Genomic DNA, 27171 nt, shown 5'->3' with positions numbered 1-27171 from the left:
AAATCGGTAAATTCTGACGATACGGGGGATGACAACTATTTTCCAGATGCCACCGAAAGTAGCAGTACTGGAATTTCTGATATAGAGCTTATTGAAGGTCTTTCTGTAAAAGAAATTGTAAATGTATATAGATGGTGATTTCGTTTCTCCTTTTGATAGCCCCATTCTCTTTTTTGTGTTCGATTCTAAATTAAAGGCAAACGGTGAGAAAATTTTGTGTTCATTTCTAAAATTTCACACGTTGTAAAGCAAAAAAGGCACATTCTCTGCCCTGTAAAGCTTTGTCAGGGGAGATGGTTGTTTAAAACGACAATATTAAGAAATACGACAATATTAGGAAATGAGCTAGACAAGGACAAGAAGGCAAAAACATGCCTTTTTACAGGGTTGAGTGTAACATCAACCACATTTTGCACCGGGGAAGGGCAACATTTTTTGGAAGAAACGAAAACACTATTAGCTTTCCATAACGTATTTATAAAATTATATGGAATTAGAAGTTCGGAAAATACATTGGATTAAGTGGAGAAACCTCAGAAATACCACTTTTGATCCTCTACCCTCTTTGGTTTGTTTAATGTTTATTTATCTTTTAGTAAAATCTAGTCAATGATATACATAATAATTAAAAACCAAATAAATTCACTTTTAGAACTTGGTTGAAAAATTAAAAACATTTTAACTATTGAAACGTAATTAAAAAAAAAATCTAAGTTTTAGCCTGTTAAATTCAAGTATAGTAGCATGCAAAATTTCAAAAATCAGCGATTATTTTTGGACACTTCAAACTAAAAAGTTGTAGTTGTGCAACTTTGTTGAATTTTTCCAATTTTTGTACAGATTTTTTTTTTTTTGCAGCAAAATACAATTCTTGTCCGAAAAAAGATACGAGCGTTATGTATACAAGTAATTAAAAACTAGCTGTTTTTATACAAAGAATCGATACCCACCAATCCCGAACTACATTCGTTGATCACTAAACTGAACTATATGTACATGTATAAATATGTATTAATACCTCTACACATATCATAAAATAAAGTCGATATTTTTTGTTATTGCTAAGGCATCCCAAATAACTCGTTATGTGCCGGTGGGGTTGAGATATTTAGAAAACCCGTATTTATGGTCCAATATTATTCAAGCTTAGTATGTATATTGCCCTTAAAATAGGAGTTAACCTTGCAGAAAATATACCAGCTAGATGGCGCTCTAGTCGAGATATTAAGAAAAATTTCATTTATGGACCGATTTAGTAGGTTCTTAGTAGGTACAGCCAAGTGGCGCTAGAGTCGATATGCTTAGAATATATCTATTTATGAACCGATTTGATTTAAACTCTTACATATTACCCTAATAAGGCATTCACATTGAGCCACTAACTCGTGTTTATGGGCCATTTTGGAGTTTAAGCCTTAACTCTACTCTTAAACTCGGAGTTTACCATACAAAAAATTTCGTTAAACTCTCCTTAAACACCACTTTTATTTGGAGTTTATGCGAATGCAACCCTTTTTTTTGACCCGATTCGGTTTGTGTCTTTGATAATCCAAACTTGCAACCAACCTGCCGACAGTTAGTCTGTTCCCGCACTGCAGGATTTAATCAGAATTAGTCCGAAGTCGTTCTGTGCACGTAAGTCTAGAATATCAACAATCTAGCGATGCAAAAACCAAAAATGTGGCTCGACAGAACTTTTTGTGCTGATTTCAACCCTACCAAAATTACCTGGCGAAATTAAAATATAAAAAAAATATCAGTGGTTAAAGTTAAATTTTCTGATTTTTTTTAATATTAATATCTTCTGAACAACATAACCTATTAAAAAACTAATGACGTCAAAATAAAGATAATTAATTTTTCTTTCATGAATGTATATAATTTATATGCCTTTTTATATTTTTAGTCCAGAAATACTAAAAAAAAAATAAAATAAAAATATATATTTTTAAATGTAGTTTATATAAAATTAGTTCTAAAACTGGTTATAGTATATAGCTTGCATAAAAGGCATTTAAATTATGTTGAAACTAGCATCAATAATTTTTTAATCGGTTAACTAGTTTCTGAGATATTAACCACATAAGAAATAGTTAAGTTGAACTTTAACCTCTTTTATTGGCTTTGGTTTTTATTTGCACCAAACAATTTTGGTATGGTTGAAATTAGCGTAAAAAGTTCTATCGATCCTTATTTCTTGTTTTTTTATAGCTAAACGGTTGGTATTCTAGACTTATGTGTGTGTGTGTTAACTCCTGTAGTACGGGAACAGACTAAATGAGAATAAGAAAAAGTAAACAAAAAAATGTCAAATTAAACTCTGAGTTTCTTAAACACCCCAATGTGAACGCTTGACAGTTGTTCATAAACTCAAAACGTTAAACTCGAGTTAATGGCTCAATGAGAACGTAATATTACAATGCAAAATAACTTTACCCACCTGTTTGCGTTCGCAAACATATCGACATACTTTTAATGTTTATAGTTACCTTAATATTATAAAGGACCTAACTAACTTTCGCTCAAAATCCAGTTTGTTATTTCGGTGCTTACTAAACTATTGGAACTTCAAAATATTGAAAAAAAGCTATTAGATAGAGCCTTTAAGGTAACAGTATATAGATAGAAGTTAGATAATGGCTGAAATATACTTAGTTTCGCAAAATGTTGTTGTGATAAGTGCGTATATATGTACATGTGTATATGAAGAAAAAGTGTTTAATTTAACCATTTTGATGGCAAATATTGCGATACATTTTTTATAATGGTCCAAACAATTGCTTTCTTCCTTTCGAATAAGGGGTGTTTTTTTCGCAAACTACTTTTTTGACCCGTTCTAATGGTGGGTCCATTCAAGGAAAAACTTAAAGAACGTGCGCAGTTCCAATGTGAGGTGATTTTGACAAAATTAATAATATTGCATTCGGACTGATTCTTTAAAGCTGTTTCAACACCCAAAGCGCTGTCACAAGGTTCACCTTTTTTCATCCAAAATCAAAACTTCTTAACTCGAATAAGTTATAAAGCGATAGAAATGTTTCTTGTTTTGAGCTACTATACCCTTATTAACTTTCAATAGAGACGAAGTAGTGACATCGCGGCGATAGGCGATAAAATTCGCCTCCAATTGTTCGCAGGGCATATGTATGTACAATGTACATACATATCGTCGTTTAAAGTACAAAACCGCGTATTGTCGTTCTGCAAAACCGCGTAACTGACATTGGCTGCCGAAAATTGGATTTGCTCACACAAGCCCTTGGCTAAATCCTTATCCATTCGTCATATACTTGCCAGAAATGCAATTGCTTTATAAAAAAAGATAACCATTTTGAAATATTAGTGTTTTTACTCTCTAGAAAATAATTTATGCAATCTCACATATGCGGTTTTGCATTTTGCTGATACGCGGTTTTGCATTTTAAACGACGATATGTACATAAGTATCTTCATACGCGCATGCATACATATTTATGTATTTTAGCCACGGCACATGTTTAAATAATTTTGCGTTAGTTTAAAGTTGAAAATCTGTTTTCGTTTGGACATTTATGAAGGTACAAAAATTTATTTTCGGCTTGGCTGACGATTCTTGCGGCTCACTTTTTCTCTTTTGAGTGAAATAAATTTCTTCTTCGGCTTCGCGTAGACTAATGGACCGGAGGTCGTTGGAATCGCTTTTAAAAATTTTTGAGTTTCAGTATTTGCCGACAACTTAAATAGTGATCATCACAGAATTTGGTCGGAAGAAGAAAGATACATCGGGATAAAGCGAAACGTCTACTCGGCCATCAGCATCAATTCGGTGACAGAGCGATGTACGTAGGATTTATTTTTGGTGCAAAATTAAATTAGCTAGAGTACGCAGAGAGAGAAGAAATATCGTCAAAGAGACGAAATGTACTGAAAAGCGTGTGTGAAAAATTGGTCCATAAATATGTATATATATACACATCGATTCATACATTGCAAGAATTCTGAAATTTTTAGACAAAAAATCGAATTAGAAATTCAATGAACTAAAGTCTTAGGCATTTCAATATACATACATAAGATTCTACATATTTACCAAAACATATACATATGTTAAATAAATCTATGTTCATACTACTTTGTGGAAAACGATATATAGTTTTTCGCTGCTTTCTTAAATTTACATAATTTTAATCAGAAAGCATTTTCATTTTTCTTTTACAGCAAACTTTTATTTGCGCCAAATATGTATACTAACCAAGGGAACGCCCTTATGGGCGGAGGACAAAATGTGAGTCCAAATGGCGAGCAGCTACACCAGCAGTCTCCACAACACCACCAACAGCAGAACCTCAATTATAATGGTGCCCAGCCGAAACAATCACAGGCAGATTTACAATCGTCGTCTCAGCAGCAAGCGACACCCAATAAAAAAATAGCAAAAAAAGCATATGTGAAAATTGTGGAGCAACCCGCCAGCAAAGCATTGAGATTTCGCTACGAGTGCGAAGGTCGTTCTGCTGGTTCGATACCGGGCGTGAACTCCACGCCAGAAATGAAAACCTTTCCCACCATCGAAATTGTTGGTTACAAGGGACGTGCCGTTGTAGTCGTGTCCTGTGTGACTAAAGATGCCCCATATCGGTGAGTAACACATAGTAACTTTATCTTTCAACTAGATTTTAAAATACTTTTACATTTTCCTGATTAGACCACATCCGCACAATTTGGTAGGAAAGGAGGGCTGCAAGAAAGGCGTTTGTACCTTAGAAATCAACAGCGAAACGATGCGTGCCGTTTTCAGTAATTTGGGCATACAATGCGTCAAGAAAAAGGACATTGAAAGCGCTCTAAAGGCACGAGAAGACATTCGGGTCGACCCCTTCAAAAGTTAGTGTCCAAAAGAGGATTTTGGATATTTGATAAAAATCTGAATTCTTCGTATCTTTTCAGCTGGATTTTCACATCGTTTTCAGCCCACCAGTATAGACTTGAATGCAGTGCGTTTGTGTTTTCAAGTATTTTTGAAAGGTGACATGGGTCGCTTTACGGTGCCTCTGCCTCCTGTCGTCTCCGAACCAATTTATGACAAAAAGGCTATGTCAGATCTCGTTATTAGTCGTATATGCAGTTGTTCGGCTACAGTGCTGGGCAACACGAAAATCATTTTACTCTGCGAGAAGGTAGCCAAAGAGGATATTGCTGTGCGTTTCTTTGAAGAGAAAGATGGTGTTACTATTTGGCAAGCGTTTGGGGAATTCGAGCACAACGATGTACACAAACAGACTGCAATTACATTTAGGACACCTAAGTTCCATAGGACCAACATTACCGAACCAGTCGAGGTAAGAACTTACAAGAAAATTTGATACAAGGTCATGTCAGATAGTTCGGAAGTCCATTTTTTTACGTAGAACTGCTTGGCCATGCAAAACTCTACATATGAAACGTGGGGGAGGGTGATGGAGGAAATCAATTGTCCAAACAAATTTAAATTTTGTTTAAGCACTATTATGCAAGGCTTAACTTAACTTGACATCAAAATGGTATATACATATGTACACTTAGGTCTCTTTTTATGCGGCTTTTTTTATGCGGATTTGAATTTATGCGGGGTTTCAAATCATTATTTCGCAGTAGCGGTTTTGCTTTTTTGACAGTTTTTATTACTTTTTTCAATGTGTAAGAGACAATGCTTCTGATAAATAATTTGTCTTTGTATTCTTATATAAGTCATGTATTTATTGTGGTATATTTATTTTTATTTTTTTGTTAAAATAGATAAAATTTTATTTATTCCATTAATGTGGAAAGCGGCCTCGAGCTCAATATAAATTGTTGAATATAATTGTTATAAAGGCCAAAAAAAATATAAAAAATAACAAAAACATATTCCATTAATGTTCAGTTTTACATGGAATAATAAGTGTTGAAGTGAAGAAATAAATAGTTTTTTTTTTGCTTAATTATGCCTCACTGGATTATTTTATGCGGTTTTTTAGAATTTTTTACATGGACTATCTGAATTTATGCGGTTTTTGAAAATGCTGGAACGCATCCCCTGTTTTTGTATGAAAGTAAAGAACTTTTTTATGCGGATTTTTTTTTATGCGGCTTTCTGAGGAACGCATGCACCGCATAAAAAAAGACCTAAGTGTATATCTGGCAAATGAGCAGCGCGTGTATGTACGTATTTACCAAAACAAATAAAAATAAGTGAAGTCGATTTTTGATTTCTAAAACCTCGTTTATGCAAGACTTAGACTTGACTTGACCTGAAAGTTGTATATCTGGCAAATGAGCAGCGCGTGTATGTAATAATAAAAATAATAATAATAGATTGGCGCTTACACATATGTTAGTGTTTGGCCGAGCTTCACCTCCGAATTGTAGTGTGCGTCTTGATGTTGTCACACAAAGCGAAGGGACCTACAGTTTTACGCCGACGCCGAACGGCGATTGTATTTTTATGAGAAGCTGTTTTTCATGGCAGAAATACACTCGAAGGTTTGCCATTGCCTGCCGAGGGACGACCGCTGTTAAGAAAAAAAGCAGTGTGGCCAAGTTTTTAATTTGAAAAAGCATTAAAACCCAAGAAAAGTCGCGTTTTTTCTCGAAATAAGCACCAAATTTTTATGGGAGTATTTAAATGTTACAATTTTCTTCGTTTTGTTTAATTTTTTCTACAATTCCTATGAAACGAAAGCAAAAACCAGAAACGAAGTTTCGTGAAGTATGTGGTAGTTTAAATCTACACTGCTGTCTCTTATGATCTTGTTAACTAAAGGAACATCAAAAACTTTTCTTTCGACCGCTTAATACCTGAAACCTAACAAAATTTGATTTTCCTTTTTAATGTGTATTATAGCGTTTTCTTTTCTCGAAATAATGTCGTATTTATTCTGCCCTGCGCCAGGGCTGTCAAGCTTTCGTGTTCCTTTCTCAGTATCTTCACATGCATATTGCGGTCTCTTTCTTTAAAATGTTGCACCCTGATAATGTTGCCATATGAGAAGGTGACATATTTCTCGAGAACAGAAAACGCAATTATTTGAGCGTATTCACTGGCGCATAGTGGGAAAAAAATTGTGTGTCAAAAAATCTGTCCACTCTTCAAATGCCACCCAATTTTGATTATTCCCTTTTTTCAAAAGGTTCCTTAGATATTAATTTTACTGCTAGGAGATGCCGCTGCTTTTTTTGAATAGACGTAAAAAAATATAACAAATTCAACCAAAACTAAAGGTCTAAAGGGCGATTCCTGGTCCCAGCAATGGCGAATTACCGAATGTAATTTTGTCAAGATTGAAATTGCTGCTACATAATTTGTTGGTCAATATATGCTCTCTCCCATATGATTGTCATTGTGACATGATTTTGTTTATATTTTTGTAAAGTGGCTTAAAACATTTACGATTGCTATATATTTTGCCACCTTTTTGTTAAGATTTACAGATTTGGTGTCTTCAAACTAAAAACAAAATCACCAAAAAACGCACTAAGCACTAAACTCTAAAATTTTCGTGTTTTGAATAAAGAAAAGCACTAAATTTGGCGCGAAAAGCACCAAGTTGGCAACAGTGCTGATAAGGCCCAATCAGTTCATTGACGGTGGTATTCAATCTTTCACATAATATATTCGATAAGACCTTACGACCTATGCTTAGAAGGCTGATCCCGCGGTAGTTGGCACGCATGGCGGGGTCGCCTTTCTTGTGGATTGGGGAGAGCGCACTTGAATTCCCGTCGTCGGGCATGCACCTTATTAGCTCCTTGCCATCGTAATTGAATAGCTCAACAGCTCAAGCAGCTTTGTTACTTTTCATCAACATAATGGCTATTCGTACCTCGCCTTAGTCAGGCGCTGGGATATCGACTCCATCGTCATCGACTGGGGACTAGGGTTCGTCTTCTTCACTCCTTTCAGTGCTTCTGTCATTCAAAAGGTTCGAAAAGTGTTCCCACCATAATTTGAGTACAGGAGTCTTGAAACCTTCCGTAAGTCGCTCAACTCTCCGCTAAAAATTTTGGGTGTTTTTGCTGTCGGCCAGCATTTCAAGCAGCTTCTTGACACTCCTCATGTACCAGTAATGAGTGGGAAATGTAGTTCCACTGCTCGCGTATGTCGGTTTGTTGAAGAGTGCTCTCTCACAGCAGGTGTGAGAGTCGAGCGGCGAATCCATTGGTCGTCTGTTTTGATTGCAGATTTTCGACGTTGAACTTTCTTTGCATTGTTGGGGCCCTTTTTTTGCTGCATCGAGGTGGGGTCGTATATTCGCTGCATCAATACAGTGGTGCGAGTCGATGTTTGGCCCTCGGAGTGTACGTATGCACATCTAAAACACTGGAAGCATGCCTTCCGTCTATCACAACATGCTTGATTTGGTTTCCCGTTTTTCGATCTGGACACACCCATGTAGCTTGATGGATCTTTTTATGCTAGAACCCAGTACTACATACTGCCAAGTTTCGGGCTCCGGCGAAGTCGATTAGCCCCAGTCCGCCGTTTCTATGTGGAGGCTGAATTTTCCGACACTGGCGCCAAAGATCCCTTCGTTGCCCACCTTGGCCCTTAAATCACCAAGCACGATTTTGATACGTGTCAGGGCAGCGCTAATATGTACGCCCTAAGTTAAGAGATCCTTGGATGCCTCGGATGTTGAAGAATCTCGCTTTGGTGCGAATTGTGGCTAGACGTTCGTCCACTAGAGTAAACGCCGGTCTCTCTCCCAGCACAAGTCCAACACCGACTTGTGCTCCTTTAAGTGGCAAGTGTAGTAGACGTCGAAAGGCTCCACGCTTACCTTCTTCGCCCCGTCCATCGCATTTCATGGATGGCGGTGACGTCAGCCTTTATTTTCCCTAGGACATCAACCAGCCGGGCAGAGGCACCTTCCCGATTAAAGGTTCGGATATTCCAGGTGCATACCCTCAAATCATAGTCCTTCCTATGTTTGCCGTGATCGTCATCAAAATAAGGGGGTATCATCCGAGGTATGTGTTTTTTTTCCATTGGGCAGGGTTTTAACGTGGCGGGACCCAAACCCAGCGCACGCGGGGTGTTACGCCCTCTCACTTTAGCTCGCTCCCAAAGATGTGTTCGGTCGCTACCCAAAGGATTCACGGCTGTAAATATCCGGACGAAGTGAGCTGCGATTTGAATCGTAAGCACACGAATTACTTCTGGCCCCTCCCAGGTGAATGGCAGTCAAAAGCTTTGCAGTCGAATATCTCAAATAAACTTTGATGCATTTTTTAAATTCGTAGCTGTACATACCTGTATAGTAAACCAAATAGCCGGACCATCCGTTATTCAAAATACAAAATGTAAAAAAATAAACTTTTCCGTATACTCTATAATATTACTCGAAATACCTTCTCTTAAATTATATACATATGTATGTACGTATTGAACATATTGAGTATGCAGATTTTTTATGCTAAATATTTGTGTTAATTTCTTTTGTTTTGTCACACCGTGTAATAAATAAAAAATTTATTAAGGGTTGTTAACTTTTCTATTTTAAAGTACAAATAAATCATTAGTTAAACTTAACTACAGAAAATTCTGTTTTATTTTTCTGTAGTAAAGTTTAACCAATGATTTAACTATAATTTAAAATAGATATATTAGCAGCCTCGAATATGCTATTTTTATTATAGAAATTTATGTGCGCTATGTGTTTTCTGCCATCTGCTGTAATTACTTAAGAAGTAAATGTCTTGGCTGTTCACCAAAGTGGTCTATAGTTTTATCAATAATATTAGATTGGTTCTGTAATACAAAACGTTCGATGTACGCTTAGAAGACACAAACCTAAAGACGAAGTAATAAACATTTGAACTATAAATTTATTTATAGTTTACCGTTCAATCCATTTTCGCTCATTGTCGACTGCAGCCAGGTTTCTACCCTTTTTAAATGGAAGTGCTTTGAAGTTGAGGGAATAACTTGATACAGAGCCGGATGATCCATATATCCAATTTTTAAATCAACTTACTAATTACACTGGTTTACAGCAAAAATGTTCTATGGATGCCACTATTCAATACCTACGTAGAACTGTTCGGAGATTCCGGAAATCGAGTTAATTTTTTTCTATGGATACGTTTTCGAGATATTTTCAATTTACCGATATTCAGCTTAAAGCAAAAATTGGTTCCTTTTAATCACATATATCTTACGTTTTAATTTAAAAACCTTAATATAAAAAACGACAAATGAAAGCTATTAAATATCTCCACAAGTCTTATATACAATACTTTCCGATCGGGGATATAGTTTCTGACAAATTAAATAATCATTCCAGTTTTTTTAATCTATAATGAAAAAATTAAAAAAATCAAACTTTACCAGAAAAAAAATTTTTAAAATAACGTGTTCTGTGCCAAATTTTTTAATTTGTGCTAAAGCCTGTTCTGTTACAAAAAAAAATCAAATGACTTATGAAGAAAATCGATGAATAAATAACTTGCACGTTTATTTGCCCAAGGTTCTTCAACGGCTCGGCGCCAGTGAGTCATTCGAAATCGTATGCTGCGAATGCCGCATTATACAAAAGCCAGCCTTTCGACATAAGCTACTATTCCATACGAACACAGATATGCATTTACGTATATCGGCAAAAAAAAACAATTCAGAGAAAAATTAAGTAATTGTCTGAAGGCAGTTAAAATATTTAAAGCTTAATTGCACTGCTACCAGAAAATTATATTCAATTTGAATAAATAAATCAAATTATAATGAAATGGGCCATAGTCCTTTCGGGCAAATTCACTGAAACGACTTTTCCCGTCACATCCATCAAGAGCTCGTACAATTTTTCTTGTCAAAGAAAATTTCCCTGTGTAACAAAGGGTTTTTGATAAACGATAATAAAAATAATAATGGTTAAGGCTTCCTCAAGTGGGCCCCGAATTTACCAAGATTAATATTTTTCAATGATATTCAGGCAACACCGAGTTTTGAAGTCGAAAAGTACACTGTGTAAATTTTGTTGCAATATTCCAAATAGATTTTTTTTAATAAACAATTGAAAAATTTTTGTAGTGTTTTGGAAATTTTTATTTTACTTTGAAATTAAGAGTCCAAATGAAAAAATTTTTTGGGTGCAGATTTAAAAAACATTAAACTATACAATAAAAAATACATTTTTTTTTTGCATTTGAAAAATTTTTTCATGAACAATTGAACATTTAAACAATTTCTGCGCCTCGTGGACGAAAATTTTTAACAACAACTTATGTAATAAACATTTCTGCATTTATCTAAGAAAAAAATGCTTGCATTTCTGCACCCAAAAAATCTGCACCCAAAAACTTGTTTCAATCAGACACTTACTTTCAAAGAAAAATAAAAAATTCCAAAACACAGAATAATTTCTATTATTGATTAAAAAAAACTATTTGGGATTTTGCAACAAAATTTACACTGTGTACTTTTCGACTACAAAGCTCGGCGCTGCCTGAATATCATTGAAAAATATTAATCTTGGTAAATTCACGGCCCACTTACTCTAATGGGACAATTCATAACCTCTAACTGGCGGTTTCACGAGAGCAATCTAAGTAACAAATCTGTCAGTTCCCATATTAAATTCAAATAAAAAAACCATGTTTCACTTAAATTTCTTTCGTGAGACTGGCTATTTTAGCCAGAATTCGCTACATCCACTTTTTATAAAAACTTACTTGATACAGGAGGCAATGAAAATTAAAATGCATAGTTCAAAAAGACGAAACTGATGTACATGTATATAACACGTTGGCGCTTACACATATTTTAGTGTTTGGTCGAGCTTCTTCTCCAATTTGTGGCGTGCGCCTTGATGTTGTCACACAAAGGGGAGGGACCTACAGCTTTACGCCGACTCCGAACGGCGATTGTATTTTTATGAGAAGCCGTTTTTCATGGCAGAAATACACTCGGAGGTTTGCCATTGTCAGCCGAGGGGCGACCGCTGTTAAAGAAAAACTTCAAGTTCTGCCAATTCGTATGGAGTTATGTTTTGCTTGCATAAAAGGGGAAATACACGACACCAGCTTGCTGTGAGTATCGAGTGATTTTACCATCAAGTTCGAAGCATATAACATCCAGCATACTGGTACAATATTTATTTTTTTACAAATGAGGTCCGGAAAATATCGAAATGAGTAGAAGCGAAATTTCATAATATTTCTACCATTTGGTTAAACATCGGCTTTTTATTTTACAACTGCAATACTATTAACTTTGATGTACCACAAACACGGCTTTGACTCATATAATGTAAGAAGTTTAAGCCAAAATACTTTTTACTTAAAAAAGGGCTAATTTCACCATTCAAAACACCATAATGCTGATACAATCATAAAAATATCAAATCGTTTTTGATGTCGCGCCAGCAGCTGGTACAATCACACCACAAGGCCATACACTGTCAATCGGCTGGCACCAACACTTGATGGCGCCAGCATGCTGGTATCTTGTATGGGCCCTTTAAGCCAAAATGCTATTACCGATTTTTTTTTTTAAATTTGAAGAAAATTAGCTTACGAAGGTTTTTTCTCTCTTGTAAAACTTGAAAAAAAAACTGGAATTAACATGTTTTAATTCTAGGCTAGCGATATTCTTAATGCTTAATTTTCCACTTTTCCCCCTCCCACAGGTATTTGTGCAACTGCAACGACCTTCAGATGGAGCTGTCAGCGATCCTGTGAAGTTTGAATATGTGCCGGCGGAATCGGGTAGGTACTCTATAGAGAATTTACGTCGTATGCTCAAAAGGAAGCCTGACGAAGACATATTTGAAGAAATATTAGCCGCAGCTGGCGCGGTAAAACCAGCTGTTTTAGAGGTTATAGATTTAAATACACCGACCGCAGCTCCACACCAGGAGGTAGATCAACTTTTTAATAATGCAATCATAGTGGAAGCAGAAGAAGCGGACAAACGGCGAAAGGAGAATGAAATCGATGCGATTATAGACGAAAAAGTACGCGAGCTGGAACAACAAGATCAACAACAGCTGAACCAAGCACAAGTGGGCCAACAACATGTAGAGCTGCAACAAGCTGCAGCGCCGCAACAAGTTCAAAAACAGCCGGAGGAGGTGCAAGCGGGTGTAGCACCGCAAACCCAAGAAGTGGTATTTCCCGTATCAGAACAACAGCAAGTGATCTCTGTTAACGAAAAAATCAATGAGTGGATGAAATCCAACGACTTGCAGCAGAACGAAGGTTCGCCACCGCCCGACGGTGCGGCTTCTATAGCCTCCATCGATGAGGATAAGGTGCTTACAGCGCTTTTGGATGAGGCCGCCGAACTCGATGAAATCTACACGCGTCATGTCCTGCATCGTGACACATACACTGCTAAGCTCAGTGAAGTAAATGATGTTAAAACTAAACAGGGTGCTCAGAGATACCCGATGGAGGTAGATGACAGTTTTGATGATGCGGCCACGTATAGTAGTTTACAGAAAGCTTTTAAAAACCCAGTAGATATACCATTAGACGTTTTGATGCCACCTACCCCACCAGCCTCACAACTTGCACCAGAGGACGCATTACATTACGATCATGTAGACCATTTCGCATTGAGTGCTGATGCCGCCGTTGCTGCGCTGGAGCAGCTGCCAATGCTACCGCTCAACCAACCACGAAGCCAACAAGCGGCTTTACCGCCACGTCCAAATTCTTTGAAATATCCATCACCTCAACTGCATGTGACTGCAGCCGAGGAAGAGAAATTGCCACCCTTACCACCAAAACGTATACGCAAGCAGGATGGTACGACGGTGGAAAATCGAGCGTTTGAGGCCAATGCTGGCGAAGCAGCAGAGCGCATATCTCGCTCGCCTGCGCCGATCATCATCAAAAAGACGCCCGACCAAACGCCACTTTCAAAACGTTTGCCCCCGAAACCTAACAATCCAAGTAATTCAAACACCTTACCGAAGCAAAAGAAACCAGGTTTCTTCTCGAAGATCTTCTCCCGCCGTAAAAGTAAATCAGATCTAAGTCAAAGTGGTGAGGTTTCCGGCTCCAATTCCAAGGGAACCACACCGAATATGAGCCGCGAACCAAGTATTGCTCACTTCCGTCTGAACGATCATAATCGCGCTTCAGTTAAATCACTACAACCGACATCTCTACCGACAAGCCCCAATAAGGGAGCCAAGCCAAGCCGCCCAGTGGGCCGCAGTGTAAGTAGCGTTTCCGGTAAACGTCCACCACGTCTAACCGCCGACGTCATACACATACCACTGAAAGGTGACAGTGTAAATAGTCTGCCACAGAATGAGGCCTATTCGCACGCCAGTACGGTAACTCTGAGTAATACACTCGATCGAAAAACTGTATCCGCCTTGCAGCTTGCAGATATTCCAATATGTGAGGGTAATATGGAGCTGGTAGCCATAGCAGATCGCCAAAGCTTGCGTAATCTATGCGAGGGGGCCTTCAATGTCCAACTCGATCCCGATGTAGATTTAACAGAAGCGGAACATTTCGCTTTGTACACTAGCATACCGCCCCAGGCGTCGACAAGCGAGTTTGACGAAGCCTCGGCTTACTACGCAGCTGTCGACGCGGGCGAAATTTTGACTCCCGATGAGATCGGTAGGCGGTTGGCGGCAGCGAACAACATCAATTGAAAGGGAGTAGTTTGCTCTTCTAACTAGAGCTTGGTTACTTTTAAATAAAATTTTTCTTGAGAAAATATGTTTTTTTGGCCGTATTTATACGGAATTTGTGAGCAGCGTAAGAATTATAGCGACTTATAAGAGTGTGGAAGGCAGTACGTTGTTTATTAGCCAATTTGTATCTTCCTGCAACCACTTTAATTAGCCACTTTTTGAATTTAAAAAATGAAATGTTTGCTGGTTTAATGGAACCGCTGTTCCAAAGCAGCCAAGCACAAATGTTTGTTGTAATTGTTTTTTGTATCGATAAATACCTTTAACTGGTATTTTGCCCCAATAAACCTTGGAAGGCACATATGTACATACATAGTATGTATATGTATATACATACATATCTACGTTTGCATGTATAAATCAATTTTAATTGAAATAAAGCATTTTGTTTTGACAGTCGAAGGCGGAAAACGTCCCTTGGGACTTCGTTACTAAAGCTGAATTTGCATGCGTTTGTACAACGCTTTTTATAAATGACATTTGTCAAAGGAAACGTCACTCATAGAATTTTGATAAATGCAGTGCGTTGAAAAAGAAATTTTAATACTAGTCATTACAACGTCATTCTTAGACTTAAAAATAAGAAACGAAAATTGTTAAAACTATATATTGTACTTACAAAAGCATTGGATAACTCTAAAATTTTTGCAAAAACTATGTACACTATTGTAGTCAAGGTTAAAAAAAACTTACCTATTTATAAATTTGAACTACTATATATTTAATTTTAAGATTTGTTTAGCTGAGATTTTGAAGTCATGTATGTATGTGTATGAATTAATTAACGAAATACGTAAAAAGTATTTTAAGAGCCCTTTTTATTGCGATGTACCAGTAGAATTGTTTTATATGGTGAAGATAATAAATTGAAAACTCTTTTGCTTATAGGACCAGAGGAATTAAGACGAAAACGTCAACGGACTGACGGTGATTTAATGCATTCTTCGCTGCAACAGCAACAAAAGAAGATCCAAAGTGATCATCCAGGTGGTCGTAAGTGTAATTTCCACTTTTGCTCGTCTAGTCTACTATTCGGCGATTGATATTGATTAGTTATGAAAGTATTGATATTGGTACTGGTTATGATATTGGTTGTGGGGCAGAGTATGGTTAAGAATATCGAGCCCTAACCCCGAACCATTTAGGGCCGATTCTTCAATGTCTGTTCATCACTACCTCCCAGATAAACAACATTATAGACGTTTTCGTCATCATTCATATACTAGCATGTGATCGATAAAGCAATCGTTGTATTTAACCGCAGATTCTAGCTCCGGTTTGTGTTAACTTGACATTGAACAAACGACCCTTAGATGCTCTATGAGCATTTCTGCATCAAAAAGAAACTATTGAAACGAAAATTCCCTTACTTTATGTTGGGGGTTAGGGCTCGATATACCGTCAACGTCAATGCATATGGCCCTTCTTGACAATTTTGAAAATTGTAAGGAGAAGCAAAAAAAGGTGTCATGGGGCATTTTGCATCTATGGTGACAATATGTATGTATATATATTTATAGCTATACCATTAATAGTATTGCTGGTCTTTATCCATGCCATTAATATTAGTAGATTAAGGGTAAATTTCTTACTTTTGGTGGTGGTCAAGTTACACAATCTATATACTTCTCATTCCCCTGAAAGCAATTGTACCAGATCAGAAATAGTCACATACTTAACCTAATTTTCGTGGTTAGTACTGGTTCCAGTTCAATGCATTTTACATGCAGACAACTGCGAAGTTAACACTGCGAATTGTTCCCTCTGCAAAACCTCGGACAATTTTAAACCTGTAAAATGGAGCAATTCAGTGCTAATTTAAACTTCAGGAAATAAAAAAAGTTATTTCAACACGCCATAAACAGTAGCTTTATTTAAATGCGCGACCTATGGATTAGCTCATACCCAGTGGCCTTTTTGCAGTTTACTAAAAAATTTGAGGCTGTTAGGCCAAAACCGACTTCGGATTTGGATTCACTTATTTACACTTAAGTACTCGTATCTTAAGGCGTGTTTTTTTACACGCATATACATCCAAGGCAAATAAACAGAGGTAGAAGTATGGTACAATAATTACATGCATTGTCTTCCCAGAGAGCGCATATTCCGATCTGTCTTATTTAAAAAACATCATTGTTGCCCACACTAAAAGGTTTACTGCTAGGGAAAAGGGATACTTCCACAACCCATATACCATATATGTATGTATGTATCAGCTTCCGCATTAATTTTAACATTCGCATTTGCTTTCGCATTCACGAAAATCAATGCCGATTTTTTGCGAATGCGAATATTGAAGGGACCGAAAATTACAGTTATTTTTTTTACGAGTTAAACTTGGCCAAATATATTTTATTCCGAAATAAAAGTACTTTCCAGATAATAAACAAACCGCTTATCCAAATAAAACAAGTTTGGTATCCAATGAAAGAGGATTTAAATAGCTTTAAAACTGAAACGTCTCAAAGAGGAAAGCCACACATTGAAAAATATTTCAATAAAAATGTTAATTAATTACCATAGAACAAACATTGGGTCGGGTATGTATTTACATGAATTTCTTTAGTATTAAGTTATAAAAAAATATAAATAGAGGTGGTAACCTTCATTCGTAATTTCTGTTTAAAAGCTATTTCAGTCCTCTTTCATATGATACCAAATTTGTTTAATTTGGATAAGCGGTTTCTTTATTATCCGGATAGCACTTTTATTTCGGAATAAAAATTATTAGGCCAAATTTAACTCGGAATAAAGTAACTGTTATTTTCAGTCTCTGTCACAGAAGAAAGCATTAAAAATGAGTTACAAAAACTAAAATCAAAAAACGCTGATGACGTGACAAATTCCGAAACAACCAAAAGAATGAGAATGAAGAATTCTTTCGAAAAAAAACGGTGTTTAAACAACGATTGTGCCATGATGCTAGATTGTGAAGATGAAAGTCAGGAGGATACATCCGACATTTGCAGACCCGATGAAATTCTCAAAACGTAATTATTGCACCGCAATAAAAATAAATAAATATAACTGAAAGTCCTCTCAACTGGTGCAGCGTCAATCGAAAAGAATTTACAATTTTGCCCATTTCAAGTTTGTCGCCTCGAGCGAGTAGTTATATAGTGGCACAGGTTTGATTTACGGCCCTTCAAGAAGTTTTTATTAAGTACAATCTTCCAATTTTTAAATTCAAGTACTAAAAAACATTCAGTCTTATCATGAGTTTAATTTTCCCCGAACGGGTTAACTTTTCACTTTTGGATTTCATGTACATATTTACAATGGGCGGAATACAAATTTTTTTTCGGGCAAAACTCAGGATAAGGCCGGTTATTACAAATTATTAACCTTTCCATTTTTTATTTACCTAAATTACCTAATTTACCCACCTAAATTATTTCTTAAAAATACATGACATCCGCATTCGCATCCGCGGATGTCTAAAATTCCACATTCGCAACATCCCTAGTATGTATTTACACTAGGGAGGTAAATTTTTTCGATTTTTGCGATCCCGGGATTTTCGGGATGTCGTTGGTTCAATCCCGGGATCGGTCCCGGGATTTAGATATTTACTATTTTTCAATGACTTAACATGAAAAAATTGCATCAATATGGTTTGAGAAGCTCTCCTACCATATCGATGGCTGAGTGGAAGATCGACCTATCTCGGCAGCCAGTTCGAAAACGCTCTATCTCAAAAAACTTTTCAAGAACGCCCTATTTCAGAATTTAATTGAAAAACACCCTATCTCAAAGTTCAGTTCAAAAACGCCCTATCTCACTTCAAAATGTATTGAAAATATGCTGATATAGGGCGTTTTTGAATCGGCAGCTGTGATAGGGCGTTTTTGAAATAGGGCGTTCTTGAAAAGTTTTTTGAGATAAAGCTTTTTCGAACTGGCTGCCGAGATAGGTCGATCTTCCACTCAGCCATCGATGTAATAAGTAATAAGTAAATGGGTTTGTAACGTACCTTTTTATTTAAACTGAAAATTATTTCATAAGTAACAAAACGACAGACAGTAATTAAATTTATGTGCATTTAATAATACTTTAGTGTGTACATATCTGATGGAAAAAATAAGCCAAAAAAATTATTTTCTGGTTGAAAGAAATTCATAATTCGAGTGGCAGAAATAAAAGAAGCGCCTTAATTCGGCCAGTTTCGTCTATATTCCCTTTGTTTATCCTAAATTTATATTTTTTATAAATGTCTACTTCATGTTACACATAATTACAGTGGCGGGCAAAAATGGATGAATGTTGTTTCGTTTTTAATATTTTCAATGTTTTTCAAGCTAAAATTTTTTTGATATTTTTATATAAAAATATGGTTCTTGCTTTAACAAAAACTATATAAATTTTATGTGGAAAAATATGCGCAAGATCTTTTGCGGTAAAAATAAAAAAAGTCAAGGCCTGTTTTTCTAAATTTTGCTTTTTATGTGAAAAAACCCGAAAAAGCCGTCGGCAAAAAAAATGATTAAAAATCAATGCGATTTTTTAGCTTCACAAAACTTGCACTTATTTTACTAGAATTATATAAGCTCGTTAACTGCATACCCAAAAAAATTCTGGTTAAAAAGCTCGAAATTCAGATAAAAATTTATGGAATTTTTCTAAGTTTTGTATAAAGTTTGAAAGTGTCATTTATATAGTTTTTGTTAAAGCATGAACCATATTTTTATATAAAATTATCAAAAAAAATTTTAGCTTGACAAAAAATTAAAAAAATAATAAAAAACGAACACCATTCATCCATTTTTGCACTAACCGCCAAAATAACGTAAGCGACATTTTTTTCACAATTTTCTTTTCGATGCAGAAATCCATCTAGATGCTCTAGGAATATTTCTGCATCAAAAAGAAAAAAAATGTCGCTTACGTTAGTTTGGCGGTTAGGGCTCGATATGGTTAATTCCAAAATTTATTTTAAAAAATTCAATGCAATGTAAAACAAAAGTATGGGTACTAAATGAAATAATTTTTTTGGGTGGTTCACAAGGACGAATAGGAATTAAAAATGCCCCTTTAATCTATTTTATTTTTTTAAGCTAATAATGTTAGTCCTTCNGCGGTTAGGGCTCGATATGGTTAATTCCAAAATTTATTTTAAAAAATTCAATGCAATGTAAAACAAAAGTATGGGTACTAAATGAAATAATTTTTTTGGGTGGTTCACAAGGACGAATAGGAATTAAAAATGCCCCTTTAATCTATTTTATTTTTTTAAGCTAATAATGTTAGTCCTTCACATATAATTTTTTCAAAAATAAGAATTGAAAAATTTCAAGGATATTCAAGGATAAAATTATAAAAGAGTATTTTCAATACCTACCCGTCCCTTACGGATCAAAAAATGTAATGTGTTCTAACTGTACCGAATCTTCTCTTTCATTTGATACCTAACTGGTTTCTTAAGTATATTGCACTGAAATTTTTAAATAATTTTTTGAATTACTCATATCTTTCAAATTTCAAAGTTCTCTTTCAAAATCCTGACGTCAGAGAGAAAAAATAAGAATGCAATTTTACTACATTTGGCCCTTGGTTTGGCGAATATATTAATTTTTTGTGTGTGCACAATTGGTATTATATGTATATTGAGCTACACATTTATAAAAAAAATTTAATATTAAATAAACAAAAGAAATGTAGCCAAAACTGGTCAACATAAAGCGTTTCTATTATTGCCACCAGTGTAAACTACAAATCCCGGAAATCCCGGGATTCTAGACAAATAATCTCGGGATTTTCGGGACTTAAAAAAAATCGGGATCCCGGGATTACCATTCCTAATATACACGTATTTCTTAAACAGAACAGAACAGAAGACTTATTTAATTTGCAAAAGCCGAAAAAAACATTTGCTTAGTAAATAAATTAAAAATTTGTATGCTCACTTCATTTCAGACGTTTCTTATTTTGTTTTGAAAAACTATAAAAATGAAATTGAGCGAAAATAAAAAGCAAAGCCAAATAAAAGTAAAAGAATCAACATTGAACTCCGTCAAAATGAAAATAAGGGAGCACGAATTTCGTTGTGAAGCAAAACTCTCTGGGAAGACAATACCTGTAATTATTGTACCATGCGTGAATGGTTTAACGTCAAGTTTTCGGGAGAGTAAAAATGAGAATGAGCATGTGAAATGAAAAATAAAAAATTACATTTCACTGGCTGACGTTTTTAACCCTAGAATACTAACGTTCGCCTGTGAGGCGGAACGAATTCGGTTTCCGGGCGATATTTCAGGAACGCTTTTAATGATCAAAGTAAATGTTCGCGCCAACTCAGCTTAGCGCTGTATGAGGCTGTTAGCAAACGCACATTGTACAGTGGCCTTGCGCGGCTGAGTTCCACGCCCTCTTCACGCCTGACAGGCGAACGTTGGTAGTAAAGGTAATTTTGTTTGCTGTACTTATTTCAGTTTTTAACATGTTTGTTGGCTATTTTCTGTTTTGAACTTTATTTTTTTTTCTTTTCGAGAGGGGTTCCTATGAAGAACAAGTTCTAAAATGGTTGGAAGAAATATCGTTGAATGGAACCGATAGTGAGAACAATTTGGAAGAAGATTTCAGTGGATGCGCCTTATGAATAAAAACTAAGCAGTTGCTTTTTCTTAAGGTTTCAAACCTTTTGCTTGATTTATTCGAATAACTTTACGTAAAGGATCTGAAATTTTAAGAAAAAAGCATTGCTTAGTTTTTATTCATAAGGCCCAATGTGATACAAAAAAGTCGATTTCACTTTTAAGTACAGGTCACAATAGAAAAGATAAACAACTAATTCCTTTTAAGTGTGAAAGTAAATAGGAATACCTTTAAGATAATTTATGGATTGTTTGAGTGCGTTCGCTTTTAAATGTTTTTTTTTTTAATTTTTAAAATGACCCCTTTCAAAAAGATTATAAAATATGTGTTATTTTCAATACGACTTATTTTTATTAATATTAAAAATATTATTAAATTATTTTATTTTTTTACGTTAAAAACACATGAAATATGTTTAAGCCCATTTTTTAAACAAATTTAAGGTTTTAGAAACACAGAAGTTGTACTTTTTTTTTCAAAGTAGCCTCACAGGCGAACGTTAGTATTAAAGGAATAAAAAATAAGGTTAGTATTCTAGGGTTAAGTAAATTTGAAGTTTATTTTTATTTATTTATTTGTTTAATGTAAATAGGTTTAACTTTAATTAAGCAATCAAAACTTGATTGATGAGTTCCGCTGTTGTTCTTTCCGGTAGCTCTACGTCACAGCTGCTTTCCCAACGTCCCTTCCATGAAAAACATTGACGAATGTTTAAAAAAATTGATGGTATATACATTATATTTGACACCTCATAAAAACAGCGCTTCAGGTGTTACATTTTTAACGTATGTACATATGTTCGCGATAATATTATTACCAGGGTTAGGATTTTAACGCATTTGCCTATTTTGTCTGCTTAATCGTATCTGTATGCCGACGACATCGATATTATCGGTAAAAACAAGGGCTACGTCTGTTCTGCCTTCTCGGGATTGGATAGAGAAGCAAAGCGAATGGGTCTGGTGGTGAACGAGGACAAAACGAAGTATCTCCTGTCAGCACACAAACAGTCAGAGCATACGCGTCTTGGCACCCACGTCACTGTTGACAGTTACAAGTTTGAAAAAGTAGACGACTTCGTTTATTTGGGAACCAGCATTAACACCAATAATAATGTCAGCCTTGAAATCCAACGGAGAATCACTCTTGCCAACAAGTGCTACTTTGGGCTGAGTAGGCAATTGAGAAGTAAAGTCCTCTCTCGTCGTACAAAGATCACACTCTATAAGTCACTCATCATGCCTGTGCTGGTGTATGGCGCGGAAGCATGGACAATGAAAGCATCTGATGAGGCGGCTCTTGGAGTTTTCGAGAGAAAGATTCTGCGAAAGATTTACGGACCTTTACGCGTTGGTGATGGCGAATATCGCAGACGATTTAACGATGAGCTGTATGAGCTTTACAACGATATAGACATAGTGCAGCGAATTAAAATTCAGCGGCTCCGCTGGCTTGGCCATGTCGTTCGGATGGACAGAAACGCTCCTGCTCTGAAAATATTCAACGCGGGCCGCGATGCTGGTAACAGAGGAAGAGGAAGGCCTCCTCTGCGTTGGAAAGACCAGGTGGAGAAGGACTTGGCTTCACTTGGCATTTTCAATTGGCGTCAGTTAGCACAGAAGAGAAATGACTGGCGTGCTGTTTTGGACTCGGCCAAAATCGCTTAGGCGGTTACAGCGCCAAATAAGAAGAAGAAGAAGAATCGTATCTGTAAACAAATTAAAGAATCACACGTTTCATGTCTTCCTTGATTAAAAAATTAAATTTAAATTTTGCCTTTTTTTTGCCTTTTTCTGCCAACCCGCATGTACAAATCTGTACAAAAGTACCAATCATGTGACACTGAATTACAATCAACAAAATTTCACAAACTTTCGATATTTTTTAATTAGTATGTAGTTTTGCAGCCCATTGAATTCTAGTAGAATAAAGTACAAGGCAAATGGCTAAAAATTATGGTAGATTTTTGAGATTTTTAAAAAAGCTCGAAATTTTTAAGAAAGGTTTGAATATTTCAACATATTTACATTATACTAGAGGTATGTATATAACAAAATTAAAAAATAAATGCCTTTTCACCCTCTTTTCAAAGCTCATTTTGCCTATTTTGAAGTTTTTAGTGCCTTAAAATCAGTGTTGCCAACTTTTGATTTTCAAAAAGCTCCAAAAACTTGGAAAAAAGCGTTTTACCACACTAAAAGCACCAAATTTTTTGAATCAAAGCATGCTTTTTTTCATAACTGTTTGTATTTAACAAAGGTAAAAATATTAATAATATTTACAAGAATAAATCAATACACAAAACTTTTTGGCGTTCTTGGCACTTTGAGCTTAGGATATCTCAAAATTCTAGTGCTAGAGCAATTGTGCGGCCAAATTTGGATTCAGCACCAAGAAAGGATATCTTTTACTCAGGTTGTAAAAATCAAAATTTGTATAAATAATTAGTAAAGAATAAAAGAATTACTTAACGTACCTGCGTACTAGGATTTTCAACGCGAATAGAATTCAACAAGGTGGGTTTGCAAATTCAGCTTTTTATCAATCATGGTTGTATCTTAGGGCATTTAAATTTGTAGATACTTGTAAATTCCGTGCTGTCACAGCTTTAAATATTTCAAATTATTTCAGATTTTAACTACGTATCTCGAAGAAATTTTAGTTCAGAGAAAAGGCACTAGGCACTAAATAATTTTTTAATAATTAAAATTTTTTTTGCCGTTTTAATTTTTAAAAAGCACTAAATCTAGTGCTTAAAGCACCAAGTTGGCCACCATATATCATATGTATATGTACACGTATCTGTTTTTAACAAACCTTGCAGTGGACTTATTTAATTTGCAAAAGCCAAAAAAAAACATTTCCTTATTAAATACATTCAAGATTTGTATGGCTCACTTAATTTCAAACGTTTTTTCTTTTGTTTTGAAAAATTATAAAAATTAAATTGAGCGAAAACAAAAAGCAAAGCCAAATAAAAGTAAAAGAATCAACATTGAACTGCGTCAAAATGAAAATAAGGGAGCACGAATTTTCATGTGAAGCAAAACTCTCTGGGAAGACAATGTGATCATTGTGCCCATGATACAAAAAAAGGTAGTTTCACTTTGAAATTTTTTTACATAAACTGTACTTATGACGTTTATACTTTTCGTAAATTGCTCGAGTATTACTGCCACCTTAACAAATTATTGTTTTGGAAATTGTATTATTTTTTAAAGGAATTTTTTATGCATTAAAAAATAACAACACGCAAGGTAAATTTACTTAATGCATCGTATTAGCATAGCTGTTAATAAGTGTGTAGTAACAAATAGATGATCTATGTGCATTACGCAATGTAATAGGAGTATTTTACTTGCCTTCCGTTTTATAATTAATTTTAGAAATAAACCACTAAAAGCTCGCTATAAAATGATGCGCAAAATATATTCCTTGAAACAATTTTTGAAATAATTTTTTTAAGTAAAAAACCACTTTTTTTAATTCCTTCAAAGAATATGGTAGCTTCCATTTAAAAGAAAACGTCAAAAGCACGGTTTACGTCAAATGGGAGCAATGGCGGGTAAGAAGAAGAAGTGAAACTACCTTTAAATCTGTGTTCATATGGAAAAGTAGCTTATGTCGAAAGGCTGGCTTTAGTATAATGCGGCATTCCCTTTACTCTTTAAACGGCAAGGAATTTTTTGANTAGTTCCGATACTAGCAAGTCAATATTCTTATTAAGTCTCATCAAAAAATTCCTTGCCGTTTAAAGAGTAAAGGGAATGCCGCATTATACTAAAGCCAGCCTTTCGACATAAGCTACTTTTCCATACGAACACAGAAATATTTGTATCATGCATTGTACCATGCATGCCTTCATGGTACAATTATTAAAGGTATTGTCTTCCCAGAGAGTTTTGCTTCACATCGAAATTCGTGTTACCTTATTTTCATTTTGACGCATTTCAATGTTGATTCTTTTACTTTTAGCTGGCTTTGCTTTTGGTTTTCTCTCAATTGAATTTTTATAATTTTCAAAAAACAAGGAAAAACGTTTGGAATAAATTGAGCTATAAAAATGTTTGATTTGTTTACTAAGCAAATGTTTATTTTTCGGCTTTTGCAAATTAAATAAGTTCTTTGCAAGAGGGTTTGTTTGAAAAAATACATGGACATATATACCCTGCAAGAACAGTGACCATCATTTGACAAATCATTTGACTGGCAAGGCTGATAGAGATTTCTGTCACTGGCTACCTACAAGTTTCTATCACATTCTAAAGGGCAGTGTGAAAAATCTGATGTAAACATTTGTGTACCCTACAAGAATTGTGTGATGGAAACTTACACATTCTCATTTATCTTACTAACACATTTGCAAATTTTGCGTTGGTTAAAAAGAGACCAATATATAAGGCCATAAGTTGGAGGAAGACGGAAGATCATATGTACACAAATGTTTACATCAGATTTTTCACACTGCCCTTTAGAATGTGATAGAAACTTGTAGGTAGCCAGTGACAGAAATCTCTATCAGCCTTGCCAGTCAAATGATTTGTCAAATGATGGTCACTGTTCTTGCAGGGTATATATGTCCATGTATTTTTTCAAACAAACCCTCTTGCAAAGAACTTATTTAATTTGCAAAAGCCGAAAAATAAACATTTGCTTAGTAAACAAATCAAACATTTTTATAGCTCAATTTATTCCAAACGTTTTTCCTTGTTTTTTGAAAATTATAAAAATTCAATTGAGAGAAAACCAAAAGCAAAGCCAGCTAAAAGTAAAAGAATCAACATTGAAATGCGTCAAAATGAAAATAAGGTAACACGAATTTCGATGTGAAGCAAAACTCTCTGGGAAGACAATACCTTTAATAATTGTACCATGAAGGCATGCATGGTACAATGCATGATACAAATATTTCTGTGTTCGTATGGAAAAGTAGCTTATGTCGAAAGGCTGGCTTTAGTATAAATCGGCATTCGCAGCATACGATTGCGAATGACTCACTGGCGCTGAGCTGTTGTAGAACTTTCGGCAAATAAACGTGCAAGAAGTAGTTCCGATACTAGCAAGTCAATATTCTTATTAAGTCTCATCAAAAAATTCCTTGCCGTTTAAAGAGTAAAGGGAATGCCGCATTATACTAAAGCCAGCCTTTCGACATAAGCTACTTTTCCATATGAACACAGATTTAAAGGTAGTTTCACTTCTTCTTCTTACCCGCCATTGCTCCCATTTGACGTAAACCGTGCTTTTGACGTTTTCTTTTTCACAATTGCTCTAGCACTAGAATTTTGAGATATCCTAAGCTCAAAGTGCCAAGAACGCCAAAAAGTTTTGTGTATTGATTTATTCTTGTAAATATTATTAATATTTTTACCTTTGTTAAATACAAACAGTTATGAAAAAAAGCATGCTTTGATTCAAAAAATTTGGTGCTTTTAGTGTGGTAAAACGCTTTTTTCCAAGTTTTTGGAGCTTTTTGAAAATCAAAAGTTGGCAACACTGATTTTAAGGCACTAAAAACTTCAAAATAGGCAAAATGAGCTTTGAAAAGAGGGTGAAAAGGCATTTATTTTTTAATTTTGTTATATACATACCTCTAGTATAATGTAAATATGTTGAAATATTCAAACCTTTCTTAAAAATTTCGAGCTTTTTTAAAAATCTCAAAAATCTACCATAATTTTTAGCCATTTGCCTTGTACTTTATTCTACTAGAATTCAATGGGCTGCAAAACTACATACTAATTAAAAAATATCGAAAGTTTGTGAAATTTTGTTGATTGTAATTCAGTGTCACATGATTGGTACTTTTGTACAGATTTGTACATGCGGGTTGGCAGAAAAAGGCAAAAAAAAGGCAAAATTTAAATTTAATTTTTTAATCAAGGAAGACATGAAACGTGTGATTCTTTAATTTGTTTACAGATACGAT

At 35.2% G+C, this 27171-nt stretch overlaps 1 protein-coding gene across 4 annotated transcripts in view; it reads left to right on the top strand.

Annotated features, from left to right (window-relative positions):
* The window catches only part of dl (REL proto-oncogene, NF-kB subunit dorsal), a 140772-nt gene that overhangs the window by 90369 nt on the left and 23232 nt on the right, over window positions 1-27171 (top strand). For 3 of the 4 annotated variants that reach the window (XM_017615898.1, XM_017615894.1, XM_017615904.1), the window contains 4 exons: window positions 4198-4617; window positions 4685-4863; window positions 4927-5318; window positions 12621-15398. In XM_017615898.1, the coding sequence (XP_017471387.1) occupies window positions 4220-4617; window positions 4685-4863; window positions 4927-5318; window positions 12621-14609 (2958 nt within the window). In that variant the 5' untranslated portion in view covers window positions 4198-4219 and the 3' untranslated portion in view covers window positions 14610-15398. Of the gene's footprint in view, window positions 1-4197; window positions 4618-4684; window positions 4864-4926; window positions 5319-12620; window positions 15399-15539; window positions 15645-27171 lie in introns of those variants that run through there. The other variant, XM_017615913.1, reaches the window with a different exon arrangement.

This window comes from Rhagoletis zephyria, unplaced genomic scaffold (assembly GCF_001687245.7).
Source record: "Rhagoletis zephyria isolate East Lansing unplaced genomic scaffold, Rhagoletis_zephyria_1.1 Rzeph_scaffold_00024, whole genome shotgun sequence".
In the NCBI taxonomy this organism is placed as follows: domain Eukaryota; kingdom Metazoa; phylum Arthropoda; class Insecta; order Diptera; family Tephritidae; genus Rhagoletis; species Rhagoletis zephyria.
The sequence above is the reverse complement of the archived record's forward strand: the minus strand, read 5'-3'. Positions and strand labels throughout refer to the sequence as shown.